At 46.6% G+C, this 18292-nt stretch overlaps 1 protein-coding gene across 6 annotated transcripts; it reads left to right on the top strand.

The window, feature by feature from the left end:
* The first annotated feature begins 4901 nt into the window (after positions 1–4901).
* On the top strand, positions 4902–18261 carry Kctd7 (potassium channel tetramerization domain containing 7). 6 transcript variants are annotated; one of them, XM_029566482.1, is made up of 5 exons: positions 4902–5500; positions 8235–8404; positions 12305–12443; positions 12865–13237; positions 17409–18261. In XM_029566482.1, exons 1-5 carry the CDS (start codon positions 5357–5359, stop codon positions 17492–17494), a joined length of 912 nt encoding a protein of 303 aa, XP_029422342.1. In that variant the 5' UTR covers positions 4902–5356; the 3' UTR covers positions 17495–18261. The 6 variants fall into 6 exon arrangements, with proteins under 6 accessions (XP_029422342.1, XP_029422341.1, XP_017655145.1 ...); XM_029566481.1 differs by lacking the exon at positions 17409–18261 and adding an exon at positions 14657–16801 and having other exon boundaries at positions 4904–5500; XM_017799656.2 differs by lacking the exon at positions 17409–18261 and adding an exon at positions 14045–14616 and having other exon boundaries at positions 4905–5500.
* Positions 18262–18292: the final 31 nt, after the last annotated feature.

Genomic DNA, 18292 nt, shown 5'->3' with positions numbered 1-18292 from the left:
TTTAATCCCAGCATTTGGGAGGCAGAGGCGGGCAAATCTCTGTAAATTCCAGGCCAGCCTGGTCTACATAGCAAGTTTCAAGTCAGTCAGAGTTGCATGGTGAGACTCGCATGTCAGAAATGCATATACATACATACATAAAATTAAGAGTGTAAAAAGCCAAATCAGCACTTCATAAAGTTTTGTAAATACTCAAAGTTCTTTGGAGAGACTTGGCAGAAAACAATACAATTGAGTTGCCTGATTCAGGACTTGATGTCCTGTAAGATGACTTGACTGGATCATCTGATTCCTGGAGGAATCCCAGAGTCTAACAGCCTATGTCTCAGAGAAGCAGTGATTTCTGCATGCTCCACCCAGCCCCTCCTCTGAGATCCCCCTGACCTTTCTGAGAAGGCCTCCTGTGAGCCAGCTGGTTCTAGCAGTGGGGTGGTAATGACTAGCTGCTAGCAAATTGTCCTGCTTTCCCAGAAAGCCTGTTCTACTCCTTTGGACTAGCCCCGCAGCCCTCATTCCAGGCTGCTGATCTTGGATTTCCCCTACTGTATAAACAAAACCAAATGGGAAACTACATTCCTGACAGAAATCTTTAGCAGAAGTATAAGAAAACTCCAGCATATTTCAGAACCGAAAAGTGACTGCACATGCATTTTCCCCTCCTACCTCCTGACACTTTGGAACTTCCTATTTTCTTTCTTCCCTACTTTCCTCCCTGCACCCTCCCCCACCCCTACGATTCTTTCATTTTTAAAATAGTCTTACATAGTTCAGGCTGGCAACCCACTATGTAGCTGAGGATAATCTTGAACTTCTGATCCTCCTGCTTTCACCTCCCAAGCTTGGATTTACAAAGTTTTTTATTTTACACTGATTAGTGTTTATCTGCAAGTAAAGGTAAAAAGTAGCCTATGGATGAATCTGGTTGATCAGGAGAAAGCACTAGGACACAGATAAAACTCCATCGAAATAGTTTATTAGCAAAGGAACACATGGGACAGATTCCCTTCCGGGCAGGGAAAATGTCTGCCCCGGGTCTGAGCTGGAGTCTTTTAAAGGGGGCAGCTTCTGCTTCCTGCAAAAGGCAGGAAGATATATTTTTTTAAAGTTGGGTTGGGGGAGGAGTGGGAGAGCGGGACTGTTAAAACCTGTTCTCTTTAGGGATCAAAGGGGAAGCTTGCTGTGTTGGCCAAACAGTGGATAAAAGTCTGCTTCTCTTGACTTCAAAGATCAGGGTGCTTATCAGCTTGGTTCCCTTTTCTCAGGAGCTTGAGAAGTCCTTGAGACCTGGTTGGTGAGGGGGTGGGGCTATCTGAACCTTAACATGTACCATGGTGTGGGTGTGGATGTCAGAGGACAGCTTTCAGGAATTCGTCCTCTAGAGCCATATGGGTTCTGGGGTTTGAATTCAGACTGGCAGCCACTGCTGTTACCTGCTGAGCCATCTCACTGGCCCGTTTTGCTTGTTTATTACCATCACATCTAATTTATACTGGAGGTAGAACCCAGGGATTAGTGCATTCTAGGCAAACACTCTACCAACTGAACTATTCTCTCTGGTCTCACTCTGTATCCCAGGCTTGCCTAACTCCTGCCTTACTCCTGGGTGCTGGAATTGGAAGTTAGTGCCATATTACTGCCATTTTCATTAGCTTGTTGGAATAACTGTCTTCCCCATATTGCTTAGTTTTGTGGTTTTTGCACATGGATTCCTAGGGGTGGAAGGCCTTCTGGCAGACTGGGTAAATTAAGAAAGCTGGTCTAGCCTGGCATAGTGCCACATGCCTTTAATCCCAGCACTTGGGAGGCAGGTGGAGGTAGATCTCGATGAGTTGGAGGCCAACCTGGTCTCCATAACGAATCTAGGCCAGCTGGGGCTACAGGGAGACCCTGTCTCAAAAAGACCAAAAACCAACCAACCAATCAAAAAACGGAAAGCTGGTCCAACCAGGCAATGTGGAAGTGCACACCTTTAATCCTGGTACTCAGGAGGCAGAGGCAGGGCAATCTATGAAAGTGAGAACAGCCTAGTTTTACATATAAGTTTCAGGCCAGCTGGGGTTACAGGGAGAACCTGTCTCAAAAAGACTAAACACCAACGAAACAATCAAAAAACAAAAAGCTGGTCCAACTGGGCATGTGGAGGTGCACCTCTTTAATCCTGGTACTCAGGAGGCAGAGGCAGGACAGTCTATGAGAGGAACAGCCTAGTTTTACATATAAGTTTCAGGCCAGCTGGGGTTACATGGAGACCCTGTCTTAAAAAGACCAAACAGGGGCTGGAGAGAATATTTAAAAAAAAAACAAAAACAAACCAAGCAAACAAAAACAAAAAAGCTGGTCCAGGCCAGCCATGGTGGCACATGCCTTTAATCCCAGCACTTGGGAAGCAGAGGCAGGTAGATCTCTATGAGTTCAAGGCCAGCCTGGTCTACATAGTGAGTTCCAGGACAGCTGGGGCTACAGGGAAACCCTGTCTCAAAAAGATTAAAAAAAACAAAACCAAAAACAAACTGGTCCAAGGAACTCCTTGTGAATGAACCAACCCTGGGTCTGCTCAGATTTCTTCTTATAAAATTCTCTTATCTAGGGTTGGAGGCTAAGAGCACTGGCTCTTGCAGAGGACCTGGGTTCAGTTCCTAAGACCCACATGGCAGCTACCATCAGTAATTCCAGTTCCAGGGAATCCAACAGTGCCCTCTCTGGCTTCTGCAGGCATTGTGCCCACATAGTATACATATACCCAGTTAAAACTCATACACACAAAAATACAAATAAATAAGTTTAAAAATTGTCTTATCTAAACATATATGGTTGCAACTGTCATAAGGAAGAAGAAATTCTTTTTTGGGTGGTTCCCCCTCTCTATTTTAAGAAGCCCAGGTAGATGACCTTGAACTCCAGATCCTCCTGTCTCTACATCAAGTGCTGTATTATGTAGTCTATGCCATCATGTCCTTGCCTCATTTTCCTTTTCTGTCAACAGTGACAGTTACATGAGGAACTCCAAGAAAGTAGTTTGAAAAACTAGAATCCTTACTTCCTGGAAGTACAACAGGCACTTAGAAGCTGCTTTTGCTAAAAAACCATTGACTTCTCCCTGGGGCCCAAAAGGTATCTGAAAAGCAGGATGAAGCCTGGCATTTCTGCCTTCGTTTTGTATGATTACTTTAGGTCAAATTCCTGGATAACTGTACATAGGAATATTAATCCCTTGAGTGTCTACCTAAACTTATCTGGTCCTCCTTCAAGCCTACAGGCAGAAAGAGTGACTGATGCATCTGTCAGCTCTTGAATACTGCTAAAGATGTTCAGTCACAAGACAGACATGACCCACCCCGCCCCCCACACCCATAAGGAACAATTGTCCATAATGGTGAGGCTGCATCTGGAGTAGGAGTAATCATCTGAGAACCAGCTTGTTCCCTCAAGTTATAAGGATTTCTTTGGACCACTGTACAGAATTAGAACTGAGACACTGATGCGCCAGTCTACACACCTTGATCAGGGATGCCTCATTATGAATCTCTGCCCTCCTGCCTGGATTTTTCATTGATTTAAGCCTAAAGTTCATGTCAATACTCCAGAAGATGGGTTTGGGGGGAGGGTGTCACTGGACCTCTTTACCGGTCCCTCGTCCCAATGTGGCCACATTAACTCTCTGCTTTTCACCATTACTTGCCGTTTTAATTGGCATATTAAGGCCAGGTGACAGAGCCTTGTTAGGCTGAAGTACAGGGCTTTTGACCAGGCCGTCCTGTCCCCCAACAGGTGTCACGGCATCCACACAAAGCCCTCTCGTATCAAATTGGTCTCCATCTGACCAGCCCTTGAGAATCTTCTGGAATGGCCTGTCTCCTGGTGCAGAGTGAGAAGCTGTCATTAATTGACCCCAGTGACTCCTATTTTGAGTTTTCTTTTATCTTCGTGTTTTGTTGTTTTGGCTTTTGAAGAAGTCGTAACAGCCATGTCCTCGTGGCTTCAGGAGGGCCAGCCAAGTCGTCCCAGTGCTCAACCGCCATCTTCTACAACGCTGGTCGCCTCAGCCCTCCTTCCCAACGCAGCTTCAAGGACAGCCCTCCTGGGACTCCTGCAACCGGAACTGCTGCTTCGGAAACAAACGAGCCTGGACACTGGTAGGGGTCCGTGCAACGCCCAGAAAAGAGGCCGCCGACATCCGCACAGCCCTTCTGGAGCGCTTAGGCAGTGAGAGCATGCGCCCACCAGCCAGCTAGCCAATGAGAGTAAGGCACCGTCGCGGATCAAAACATACTGTCCTATGACTGGGCGAGATTCCTGCCAATCAGGGCGGAGCCGCGAGGACCCCAGCCAACAGCAGGAAGCACGCCGGCCGGTCCTCCTGGATGCTAGCAGGGAGAGCCTACTTGGGCTGAGGGAACACCGCCCTCCCGTCGCGTTTTGGACCATCTTACCGGGCGAGTTTAGGGAGTGAAGCGCGTGTCCGTTATCTAGAGAACCAATCGCAGGGGAGCAGGTCAGCAAGCCTGCTGCCAGTGATAACTAGCTCAAGGGTCGAACGTGTTTCCCCTATGATTGGACAGTGCACCTGCCAATCAGGGCGGAGACAGCGAAGACTCAACCAATAGTAGGAAGCGGCCGGTTTGGATCTGCCACGCACAAGCAGGGCAGTGGTTGCTGAGGGAGAGCAAGTCCACGCAGAGGGAGCCTCCGCCCTCTCGCTGCGCCCTCGACCAGGCCGGGTAGCGCGCCTCCGTTAGAAAGCCAATCAGACTGGGGCATGCCCGCAGCCGGCTACCAATGGATAACCCTGCTCTATGGTCGAACTTGTTTCCCCTATGATTGGATAGTGCACCTGCCAATCAGAGTTGAGCCAGCGAAGGCTTGGCCAATAGCGAGAGGCGGCCGGGTCCGGCTTTGCAGCGTAGGATCTGCGAGGTGGTCACTGAGGGAGCTGCTTCCCGGCTTAGGGAACCACCGCCTTTCGGCCACGCCACAAACTAGCCGGGCCACGAGCGTGCCCCGTTAGTCGGAGAGCCAATCAGAGACGGGGAGGTCGTGGCCATTCTGGTTTAGGGGGAACGCGTTTCCTCTGTGATTGGGTAAGCTTCCTGCCAATCAGGGCGGAGCCAGCGAAGGTTCGGCCAATACAAGGAGGCGGCCGGGTCAGGCCAGTGGCGTACTGTGGGCTCGGGTGGTCGTTAGAGGGTTTGAGTAGCGGCTGAGGGGAGCAGTCGCCGTCCGTCCTTTGCGCAGGCTCTCGGCGTCTCGCGTCTGTCGCTGGCCGGTCGCGTCATGTCAGCCGCTGCTTGGCTCTAGTTGCTGAGGTCGCCGCCCACCCGCCTGCCCCAAGCCGCGCCCACCGCCCAGAGCCAGAGGGATGGTAGTAGTCACGGGGCGGGAGCCAGACAGCCGTCACCCGGACGGTGCCATGTCCAGCTCCGACGCCGAAGACGACTTTCTGGAGCCGGCCACTCCGACGGCCACGCAGGCGGAGCACGCGCTGCCCCTGCTGCCCCAGGAGGTACCTGGGACCGAGTGATGGGGCACGGGAGGACGGGTGGGAAGTGAGGAGAGGCGGGTGCTTGTAGAACTGACCCTAGGAGGTGAGCCCCCTGAGGAGCTATCCAAGCCTGGTACCACACCTGCCCCACGTGTGTCCTCCCTGCACGGGGTCACCTGCACTCCATGTTCCTCCTAACAATACTCACTGGCCAGCAGAATGTTCATTTCCATTCCTGTATCCCATAGCCCACCTTTACCATCTGGAGGTGAGGGGCAGGCACTAAGGGAGAGGTGGACCCCGGACTCCCCCAGACATGATAGCTTGTTCCGGACAGTCCAGAAGGAGGTCCTGGGCTGGCCAGAGCCCCCGAGAGGGTGGGGTAAGAAGCTATGTGCAGATAAGAAGCTAATCATCCTTAGACCTGTATGGTGCCTTGAGTGAATTAGGAGAAAGACATACACCTGGGTGGGCAGACCACTGTCATCCAGGTGCTCTACAACCTATATTACCACATGGGGCAGTCTCGTTTGCTAGGTGGACCAAGGGGAGTAGTAAGAGCATCATGGGGCAAAGAAGACAGAATGAGAAAGGGCATCTTAGATGACAAATTCAGGAAACGGAAGGAGGGTGATAAAGGCTTGAACTCGAGTAGAGATGATGGGATTGGGATCCTCATTCACCTATTGTACTGTGATACATTTTGGCTTCACTGGTGGTACTTTGTGTGTGTGTGTGTGAGAGAGAGAGAGAGATTTAAACTGAAGAACGTTCGAGATTTAGCTATTTAGATGAGAGAGAGAGCAAGAGCGAGAGAGAGAGAGAGAGAGAGAGAGAGAGAGAGAGAGGAGAGAGAGAGACTATTAGCAACTGAAACGACCCTCAGGAAGATGAATTCTGAAGTGGCAACTCAGCAGACACAGGTAGTGAATAATGGACAGAGCTGCTCAAAGCTGCAGGCTCTTGGCAGCAGAGAGTGTTGTGTTAGGGTTGGAAGACCTGAACTGCCAGCATTGTGGGAAACTTGTGAAAATAAGCAAAATTCTAGACATAACTCTGCAGTCAGGGAAAAGAGCCAATAGAGACACAGTGGTGCTATTTTTTATGCACTGTCATTGGGCAAAAGATGTAGTTTGAGGGAAAGGGCATACAACCCCATAGGCTGTAGGCCAAGTGTTCAGTCTCAGCTTTTCTGTGAATCATATCCTTCCATGTGAGCTCTAAAACTGTTTCCAGTTACCTTTTCCTTCTTTGTTTCAGTCTTCTCATCTCACATATGGAGCAAAGATGTGGATTGTATGAAGTAGCCATTGAAAAAGTTAGAACTCCAGAAATGTAAAGCATTATGCCCAAACAATATTTGTTGTGCCTTGACACAGACATACAGTAGATTGAGAGTTCCTGTAGAAAAAGCAGAAGGTATTTCCATGTACTGTGGGTGCAAAAGAGTTGAGTACATATGTACACAGAATTGTACATTCTGTTTCATTCTGTGAATTTTAGGTCTTTACTGTAAGGCAGGCATTAGGTAAGTTTTTAATGTATTTGTGTCTACCCTCTTTTTTTGACAAATGATGTGAAAGCTGGGAAAAGGGATTGTTCAGATAAATTTATAGGTTTTGTCATAGCTAGGGTGATGTCATAATATCGAAAAGAACGTGCTGGAATAAGATTTGTGCTGGGATAAATTTTAGTTGGTCTGGAGGCAGTTTGTGGGAAAGTTAGTGCTGGCAAGATTTCTTTCAGATATAGTTTGTAGAAACCACAGCAGTGAAAGGTTAAAAAAAATTCTTGAGCTTTTCAGGGAGAACCTTGAACTTTCCAAGGCTAATCTTTGCTCTTCTTTTCCTAACTTCACCTAGCCCCTGCCTCCAGGACCTTCACTCTACAGATTAAGTAGGAGGGGAATGGAGTGAGGATTGGGGGTGCTGAGAGTATAGTTCAGCAGTAGAGCTCCTGAATAGCATGGACAAGTGCCTGGGTAAGAAGAAAGGAATGAGGATTGGATGCCTGGATGTATTCAACAAACAGCTATTGAGCTCTGATGTGAACAGGTTCACAGCTGGCAAGCATAAAGGGTCTCCTGCCCTTGGGATGCTTGGCATGTAGTAGAATTGATTGACAGAAAAAAATGATTGCCAATGTATTGTGCTAGGTGCCATAATAGAGATTGTGGCATGTAGGGAAGGCACAATGGAAGAGTATGTAGTCTTTTGGGGACACATGAAAGAGGACAGAGCAGCAATGATCACAATAGAGACCCTTAGAATGAATGGATGCTGCTAAGCCACGTGGTACTTTGGTGTGAATTAGGAAAAGGACACACACCTGGGCTGGCAGACCACTCATCCAGATGCCCTTATTGGGTGAACAATCTATACCACCACATAGGGAAATTTTATTTGCTAGATGGACAGAGGGAGAGTGATAAGAGCTTTTGGGGCAAAGAAGACAGCATAAGCAAGGGCATGAATATGATAAATTCAGGAAATGGAAGGAGGACAATGAAGGCTTGAGCTCTAGAGCAAAGATTGTAGGATTGGGATGAAGAGAGCTGATTTAATGAGTAGGATTTGGTAATTGATACTTGAGGGAAGAGGAAGGAGAAAAAAAGAAAATGAACAGGTGGATCCCTGGGTTTGAGGATTAAGTGAGTGAATGGTGTCATACTAATTAGACCAGGAAGACTGACTATGTAGATCAGCCCCAGCTCTTATACCCCCACCAGCCTGAGAGCTGTGGTGGTTCTTTCCAGTTTCCTGAGGTTGTCCCCCTTAACATTGGAGGGGCTCACTTTACTACACGGCTGTCTACTCTGCGTCGCTATGAAGACACCATGCTGGCTGCCATGTTCAGCGGGCGGCATTACATCCCCACGGACTCCGAGGGCCGGTACTTCATTGACCGAGATGGCACACACTTTGGGTATGTCTCTTCCTCTATAGTCAACTCCATAGTCCTAGCAAGTGAGTAATCTGGGTTTGGGTCTGGTGATTGGCATCTCCCATAGTACCGGAGGAGATATCCTAATGGTGGAATTTAATAAAAGTGTTTATTGAATTGGATTAAAATGCTTAGTTGCTTTGCCAAAGGAGATAAAGATAAGAGAAATTCTAGTAACACTAGCTAGGTGTGATAAACTTCGATCCTGTGTAGTTTGAGGCCTTGGATGTCGTCATAGATATGGAAAGGAACAGGTATGAACTCAACCTAGAGTCATGGAATATCTAAAACGTCTTGAAGAAGACCTTTACATCTAAATTCTGGTGTTCAGTATTGCCGTGCAAGCTGGGCATGGTGGCACACCCAGCACCTGTGAGGTGGAGACAGGAGGATTGCAAGTTCAAGGCCAACTTGGGCTACACAGGGAGACCCTGTCTCAGTGCTCTCTCAAACAACAACAAAACCCTTTGCTGTGCAGAGGAAGCATGGTGTGCAGCAGTGGTTTTGAGGCTTCTTGCCATAGTTGAAAACAAAAAGAAGGGTTGATGATGTGTTGCCATCCCTTCAGTTTTACCAAGAAAAGTCTCAAAGGGCTGGAGAGATGGCTCAGCGGTTAAGAGCACTGACTGCTCTTGCAGAGGACCTGGGTTCGATTCCCAGCACCCACATGGCGGCTACAAACTGTCCTTAACTCCAGATCCAAGGGAATTCAAAGCCCTCTTCTGACCTCCATGGCATTCCACGACACGGGTGCACTCACACACATGCAGGCAATACACTCATACACATAAAATAAAAAAATGTCTCAAAAAACATACTTGAAGCTCGGCGTGGTGGCGCATGCCCTTAATCCCAGCACTTGGGAGGCAGAGGCAGGTGGATCTCTGTGAGTTCAAGGCCAGCCTGGTCTACATAATGAGTTCCAGGACAGCTGGGGCTACAGGGAGACCCTGTCTCAAAAAGACCAAAAAAAAAAAAAAAGTTGAATTGTTCTTGGATTTTAACAATAAAACATGTAAAAACACAACTTCAATATATAAGATATATATTTTAGAGAAATATATGTGATGTTAATACCTTGTCACAAAAAACTTCTGGCAATCGTATACATAAGCAATTGTATCTCAGTCTCCTTGTTGATCATATGAGAAATAATTGTATCTGTCTTGTGAGCCTGCCAGCAAGGGTTAAATAAAGAACCTCAGAGTGATCTTGAAAGTATGACCTGGCTGAGGAATTCTCTACTCCTTCGTTATTACTCTGGAGATCATTAGAGAACTGACATAACCCTTGATCTTGAACCAAATGACCAGGGGTGGGGGAGGGGGGACTCGTCACTGAAAAGGTCTCTGTGCTGACCTCCAAGTAGGACTGCTCACATAGGAAAAGGGTCACTTTTTCCTCAGAAAGGAGCCTCTGGCCAAATAATTTGTTTTGTAGCATCTGGGTTTCCTCAGTGGGCTATCAGCTGCCTCTGGTGCTGAGAAAACAAAGTGTCACATCACTCTATGGAACTATAAAAAGATTTTTGTTTGTAGGCTGTTTGGGGGAGGAAAGTGCTGGCCCCAGCTGGCAGCTCCCATAGCACTTTTAGCTGGGCCTTGCCCCAGGGTTTTGTTTTTCCGAGCTCATAAGGATTTGTTGAAGATTCCCAGAGGAGTTGTGGGGCAGGAGAACAAGATCCATCTCAAAGCTAAAATACTCATACTCTATTGGCCATGACTGGAGAGTATCAAAGATATTGGCAGTATTGTAGAAAGCAAGATATGGTGGCATTCATGCTTGAGTTTCTGGACTCTAGCCCATATAACTGTTAAATGACTCAAAATAAGGGTTCAGGTATTTGTAAGGGTGTTTTTCTCTTCTGTTGCAGCTCATGTACATCAGCTCCCATCCTGATGCTGCTTGGGCCTCTGTCCTGGGGAGTTCCTCTTTGTGGTGCATTCTACTCTTTGGTCTGACTGCTCCTAATGAAGCCAGGACCATTGTGGTTGTGCGCTCAGAGTCAGCTGTGTCTGGACCTGAGCCTTTGCCAGCCGGGCTCCTTCAGCAAGGGTGTTTCTTAACCTCTTGGGTACCACTTGGGCCTCATTTATAGAATGGAGCTAGGCGAGAACCCACCCTATAATGTCATTGAAAGGACTAAATGTGTAACACATGATCAGTGGCTGACACAGATTAATATTTAGTGTTACCTGTCTTGTATTACTTATTGAGGTCACAGCTTGGTCTTAGGGTTTACTCATTCTCTTCCCATACCAGCAGATGATGGGCCTGATTACTCTGAGCACTAACTAAAGTATCTGAAGAAAATTAGAGGGACTGAATATATAGTTTAAGAAATTATACATGGTTTTACTCAGTTGTGAAACCAGTTGGTTCAGACGTTAGGTTTGACATTTTATCTTTATATAGCTACAGAATGTAAAAGGATATGAGACAAATAGAATATTTTTGTACTTATGGACTACAACTAATTTGTTAAATATGTACTTACCTTATGACTGAACATTTCTAGTATTTACGCAGGAGAAATTGGTGCTGTGTTCACAAAAGATTTTTTTTCTTTTTCCTTTTTTTTAAAACCAATGGGTTTAATTAGAATTACTTACAGGAGTATGGGCAACTTGCCAGCGGCCACATCATAGCACTGAAGGTCTTATACAGGAATGTTCATCATATTTTTACTCATAATAGCCCCAAACTGGAAACAACCCAAATATCTATTAATAAGAGAATAGGTAAATAAATTATCCTTCATATAATATTTATACATTCATATAATAAATAATAAAAAACAAACCCTAAACAGAAAAGAATCTACTGTCACATGGTGGAGAAACCTCAAAAATATCTTGTTGAAGGAAAGAAGCCAGGTACAAAAGAGAACATGCTGTATGATTCTGTTTACATGAATTTCAAGGAAAGGCAAAACTAGTCTGTTGATAGAAGTTGGAGTAGTTTCCCTGTAGGGATTGTCTAGGAAGGGCACAGAGAAAAACTTTGAGGGATGGAAATCTTCTGTACCTTGACCTAAGTAGTTCTGTGAATATTCTTCCAAAAGTGAGTTATATAATTAGAATTGGTACATTTGAGCTCAGGTATAGCTCAGTGATTGACCATTTGCCTAGGATGCACATGGCCTTGGATTCCATTGCTAGCCTTCCTCCTCTCTGGGAAGGTGTGGCACACACCTGTAAATCCCATCACTTGGATAGTTGAAGCAGGAGAGTTTTGGGTTCTAGGCCAGCTTGGACTATATGACTTACCTTGTCTCAAATTATACATATTATATTGACTTAATATAATTCTTACATTAAACTTTTAACTTTATAATTGAAAAAGTATATATGTAGACAGTTGTGGTGGCACATATCTATAATCCCAGCACTAGGGAAGCTAAAGCAGCAGGGTTTTAGTCCAGCAGCCTGGACTATGTAACACAACCCTATCTCAGATAACATATAAATATGTATGTATATTCATTGAATATTAATTATTATACCTTTAAAATTATAATTTTAGAAGTTTATGTTATGTCAGATATGGTGGCACATGCATATAATCCCAGCACTTGAGAGGTTGAGGCAAAAAGATCAGGAGTTCAAGGCCAGTCTTGGCTATATAGCAAATTTGAAGCCAGCCTTCCAAGAGCTGGGATTAAAGGCACATGCTATTATACCTGACTTAGTTCCCTTAACACCATGGAGGTAACACATGGAGGTATTTTCTCTCATTTTACACGAGGACACTAAAGCACACAGAGATCAAATTCTCTTACCCAAAGTTATACAGTTGGTGATCTGGCCCAGATTCTGTTCTCCTCATCCTTTTACTTCCCAGGCTCTTAGCTCCTTTTCTCCCTTACTGTTTCCTGCTCAGGGATGTGCTGAACTTCCTGCGCTCAGGGGACCTTCCACCCCGGGAGCGAGTACGAGCTGTGCACAAAGAGGCCCAATACTATGCCATTGGGCCCCTCCTGGAGCAGCTGGAGAACATGCAGCCTCTGAAGGGCGAGAAGGTGCGCCAGGCCTTTCTGGGACTCATGCCCTATTACAAAGGTGAGGGGCAGCTGCCTTGCACAGTTGGGGAAAGGGGTTGCAAGGTATTAGTCAGCTTCTAGGTCTTCACCAGCGGTCGGTGGGTTTTGGTTCATCCAGATTAGGAGAGAATGTTCTCTGTGACACTGGAACCGTTCAGGTTCTGGATGACTCCTCTCCTCCACCCAATCCCACTCTATACCTTTACTGGGGAACTTTCAGCCAATTGCATTTCAGGAGGACAGCCCTCATCCTGTTGGTTTCCTTTTCCTTTGGAAAATCATGGCCCTTATTGAAGCATCCTCTTCCTAGATCCATGGAATACTTTCCCCTCTGCATCCTGCTGTCTACCCTCCTGTCCCACCCCTGCCCATTGATGGGATGCTATGTTCACTTCTGTAGACCATTTGGAGCGGATCGTGGAGATTGCCCGGCTGCGTGCAGTGCAGCGGAAGGCCCGCTTTGCCAAACTTAAAGTCTGTGTCTTCAAGGAGGAGATGCCTATCACCCCCTACGAGTGTCCGCTCCTCAACTCTCTGCGCTTTGAGCGGAGTGAGAGCGATGGGCAGCTCTTTGAGCACCATTGTGAAGTGGACGTGTCTTTTGGGCCATGGGAGGCTGTGGCTGATGTGTATGACCTGCTGCACTGCCTGGTCACAGACCTCTCAGCCCAGGGCCTCACAGTGGACCACCAGTGCATCGGGGTGTGCGACAAGCACCTTGTCAACCACTACTACTGCAAACGCCCCATCTATGAGTTCAAGATCACATGGTGGTGAGTAGTCCTAGTAGGCAAAGAGTCCCATCAGGGAGGGTGTCCATCCTCTTGGGTGGTTCTGGGAGTCCAATCCCTGAGGGGTTGCTGACTGCCCCAGAACCTGCTGAGGTGAGGACCCAGTGCTGAGGCACGGAGCCAAGGGCATAGGTGCTGCTGCAGTCTCCCCGACTTGCTCTTAGGACTCATTCTGCTCTCACCTGGCCTTTTCTCGAAAGTGGTCTTCATTTGGAGGCCATAGGGTCTAGCGAGGATTTTACTGGAAGTCCAGAGAGGTTGGCTCCTGACCTTTCAGGGGAGCTTCTGCCCTTTTTAGAGCCATCTTACCGATGTAGGTATCATCACTTCCTCACCTGGCCAAGCATTCCTCTGCTCAGTATGTCAGTCAGAATGAGGAATGTGGTGGGGGATTTACTCAAGTAGCTACCCTGCAGCCCTGGCCAAAGAAGAAAGAGTGATTTTCCTCCCAGTGTGTGTCCCTTGCTGCCCCAGGAACAGCCCCACCTTGTCTTAGGATGTACAAAGATGCTTCCTGTGCTCCCATCACCACCTCTTGGAGATTAACCAGACCTACCAAAGCCACGTACCAGTTTGGCCTTAGAGAACCACAGCGTTTACAGTCCTGCCTCAGGGCCTTGGCTTCTACCTTACCTGCAGGGTTATCTTCTCACAGGGCTGGAATGCAAGTTCCAAAGGTTCCTTTTGAAGATTTCTTAAGTCAAGCAGGCAAGGTGCCTAGATCCTTCTTGATATGTAGCATCACTCTCAGAGGCTGAGAACACTCCTTGCTGCTATATCATGTTTTAGGATCCTATATGGTGAACCTCTTTTGGAAGGGATGCTATCCGTCTAGGAGCGTGTCTGTTCTGGGGAAGGAAAAGAAGCCCTGTGTAGGAGGCTCAGCTATCCTAGGAGCTAAAGAAAGACAGCAGCCAGCAAACCTCTGTGATCTTCTACATCCCATGTTTAAGAGATGGAAAAAAGGCCCACAGAAATCTGTTTCTACTGTGTTTCCTTCTTGCTCTGTCTGCAGTCATGGGCAACTAAGTCAGAGTATGAAATAACATAAAGCGAGAGCTATGCAGCACCCCACAGAGCATAGCATTTCTGGGCTGCATAATGGGTTCTGTGTAATCATGGGTGTCCTTAACTATTCCTGGACAGGTTTTGTTTGTTTTGTTTGTTTGTTTTTAATGTAAGGAATTGGTGGGGGTTGCTCACTGATCTCAGTCCTATAGAACCAGCCAGTTGTGCGTAGACAGTGGGGGTTAAAGGCATCCAAGTGCTTCTGAGGAATAGAAAGCCAAGCTCTGGGACCTTGGATGAATTCCTCTGTGTAGCTGGAGGGCAGTGACTTCTGGGGCCCTTGTGGAAACATTGCAGGGCATGGTCTTGTATTTGTGTTTCATTCCCATATAGGTGTAACAGAGGCAGAGACTGAGATAGAAGAGGGAAGGACTATCAGTCATCTTCCAAGATACTTGCTCTCTGTTCTCATCAACAAACAATGGTCTCATTTTTGGAGCTGTTGCCCTTGCTTGGCACTTAGCCCAGCAATGTGGCTCTGGCCTTGTTCTAACAAAAAAATTTCTTACTTGGTTTTGTTTTATTTTTGAGACAGGGTCCCATGGAGTCCAAGCTTGCCTCAAACTCACTCTACAACTGAGGAGGATAGACTTATACTCTTAATCCTCCTTTCTCCTCTACCTTCTCCGTCCTGGTATCACAGGCTTAATCCTATCATGCTTGGCCCTCATGTTCTTTTCTTTTTAGGCAGGGTATCCCTGTAGCCACAGCTGGCCTGGAACTTGCTACGTAGACTAGGCTGGACTTGATCTCACAGAAATTACCTGCCTTTATCTCCTGAGTGCTGGGGATTAAAGGCATGAGCTACTGTGCCCAGCTAGCCGTGTTCTGTTCATTCGTTCGTTCTTTCTTTCCTTCTTTTTTTCTTTCTTTTTCTTTTTTTTTTTTTTGACAGATAGACTCTATTCAGGAGGATGTCCATGTGAGTACAGAGCAGACAGTTAAGTCCAAGACCTTTGGTAATTGGGCCTTGGATCCTTCTTATTCACACTCTAGAGCCTCACAGTGTTTGCCAAATTAAAATCCACTCTTGTGAGACAGGGAGAAACTGGTCTGCTCAAATACAGGCCCAGAATGCTTGCTTGAGGTTACAAAGATGCTGGGTAGGAACATCGTCCTTGTGCCTCTTGCTGGAGATACCCTGTTTTCCTGTTCCCCTGTGTCATCCTCAGGGTGGTGTGTTCTGTGGCAATGTGGGAAGAGAGGGCTCCAGGCCACTGGAGCAGGCAGAGAAGGGACACTAGGGAAGGCAGCCCAGAGCTCCTTCCCTCTCCCCTTCTGTTCCTTCATTTTTTTCTCCCCTTTATATTTGACTTGATGTCTGAGGTATGAGGGGAGACCATGTACTGAATCCTCTTGCATGTGAATTTACTTTTTTCCTTTTTAAACTACAAAAACTTTTGTATTTTTAATCCAATGACTTCTATAATTTCTTGTGGCAATGGACAGTTTTCTTTGTACTAAAAATTGTATTATAATTACAGTCCTTCCTTGACTAGTGAAATAGGAATATGAAATAAAGCAATATATCGTGGAGGCTAGGATATGGCTCAGTAATTAGAGCACTTGCCCAACATGCACAAAACCCTGGGTTCCTTCCCCAGCACCACCAAAAAGAAAAAAATAGGAGTCCATCATGTGAAAGTAGATTTTTTCCATCTGTCCCTCAGCATTCTTGTCTCTAGTCCTCTCTGTCCTCCCAGAGCTCTTCCTAAAGGCCATCTCTGATGAGAAGCCAAGGCCAAACTGAATGTGCTACTGGATGTGGTGGCTGGGGATGGAAGTCCCTCTGTCCACTTAATCCTCCTTCAGCTGCAAATGCCCAGGCCTGGAGCAAAAGAGGAGTTGGGAGGAAAGCTTTTTCCTGATCCACAGGAAATATGTTCTTATGGAATTCTTGTGTATATATAATGTCAATGCCTCTAGTCTGACAAGGTTTAAGGTTCATCATGGTTTAAGACAGGCTAGTCGTTGATGAGTCAGATCCAAGTGCCCTTGAGCTTCCTTCCCTTTTGACTTTGGGCACTTTTTTCCCTGGACAGCATGCTCATTGATTGGGAAGATGAAAGATTTGATAGGACTGCAGGGGGCAATGCTAGCCACAACAAAATGCAATACAAATTAAAAATGCAATAGTAACAGAAGATGGAAAGCAAACCACCCTAAAACACAGCACATCCCAGGGGAAGAAATTCATTGTTAATGCTCTAATTAGAAGAATTATCACCATCTGTAACCTACCTCTGCATGTTCGCCCGGCTGCTCTGTGCTTCCAACAATGAAGGCAGCCAGCCATACTCTGGAACTTCCTATTTTCTCCCAGGGCTTAGGATATTTGGGGAACTGTCTCTGTCCCAGGCTGATCAGGTTTTGAGTTGCTCATTGGAAGAATAGCAAACCCCTGCAAGACAAAGCAAGCGGGGCACACACTAGTGTGTGATCCTGAGCTGAGTCCTGACTGAGTTAAGACAAATACCACCAACAAAAAACTCCTCATACAGAGAATTTTTGATCCCAGGAAGAATGTCAAAATGTCCTGCATATTTTTAGCCACGTTTGACCCTAATACAAATGGTTACGCTTTCTTGGGTGCTCTTTTGCAGGGGCTCTTGCATGGAAGTAGTGCCTGTCTCATGATTTTTAAGGGAGTCTTTCCATATGGGAACCTGGATGGGAGAGGATTTTTTTTTTTTTTTTTTAAATTCTGGAAGAAGTGTGTATGAAGTGGAAAGGGAGGGTTGGCGAGGCAGAGGGCTGGGAATATGGGACCAGGTTGGGTATAGGAACAGGCAGGCACTTCTGAGTGTGAGAGGTCAGTTGGGCCCATTGTCTTCCTCTGTATAGTGTGGGGTTTGTGTACAAAATGTAACACTTCCTGTGTTCATTAACATACCTGTCTGTGAGCACTCTGGTACAGAGTCTTGCTCCCCTCAGATGACATTAAAATCAAGAACTAGAACCTGGGTGCTGTGCCTTTCTTTACAGACTTCACTCTGTGCCTCCTTTGCTAGCAAATGTCTTCATCCATGCTTCAAACTGGTGTGTTTGGGGATGCCACAGTAAAAAAACCTGACTCTTCCCCCAGCACTGAATTTCTCTGCTGACTTGAAGCTGAGGGGAAGTGGCCCTGAAAAAGCTCTTCTGGAGTGGGCAGCAGTGTATCCACACTAGCACCAGCACTGCTCTGCCCTTTGCTGAGAATGCTCCAGGGGAAGTCTGAAGAAATCTGTGTCCTGTTACCATTTCTTTTTCAAGGGAGAAATGGTGGCTCTAAGCATGTGTGAGCCTCTGTAACTAAGGCCAGGCCTTTGTGGAAATGGATGCAGTTTGCCCTTCCCTTGAAAGCAGAGTTACCCCGGGATTGATGGACACAGGTGAGTGTTGACATGCTGGGTGGCTATATTCTCCAGTCATTTCCTTTAAATCTGATTTGCCTGACTCTTAGCAAAGGCTCTGGCTGATCCTTACAGAGCGTTTTCCCTGGCCCACTGACTGAGCACACGGCCAGGATACCCTCATGATAGAGACACCTTACAGTTAGAAATGAGCTCCTGGAGGTTCAGGTTCCCAGGAGCACAACCCAGAGGACATACAGGATCAGAGGGGAACAGAGACCTTCCTCCCTCATACAGATCTGTGTCCTACCTCTGAAGCTCTGGGCATTATGCTGCCTAACCTGTGAGCATTGAAAGTCACATACTCTAGGAAGGAGTGTTAGAACAGCTTTAAGCTGGGCATGGTGGCACACACACCTGCAGCCAGGCCACTCAGGATGCTGGGGCAGGACTGGTTGAATGAAGGAGTTTGGGGCTAGTTCATGTAGTACAGACCACTGCTTTTTTTTTTTTTTTTTTTTTTTTTTAGTTTTTATTGTAGAAGATGGAGTTTATTATAGAATACTATTAGGCACATTCAAGGGTAAGAGTGGACACTGACTAAAGGGGACAGTGCAGAAGAGAACAGAGAGTG

This window comes from Nannospalax galili, unplaced genomic scaffold (assembly GCF_000622305.1).
Source record: "Nannospalax galili isolate Female #2095 unplaced genomic scaffold, S.galili_v1.0 scaffold899, whole genome shotgun sequence".
In the NCBI taxonomy this organism is placed as follows: Eukaryota; Metazoa; Chordata; class Mammalia; order Rodentia; family Spalacidae; genus Nannospalax; species Nannospalax galili.
The sequence above is the reverse complement of the archived record's forward strand: the minus strand, read 5'-3'. Positions and strand labels throughout refer to the sequence as shown.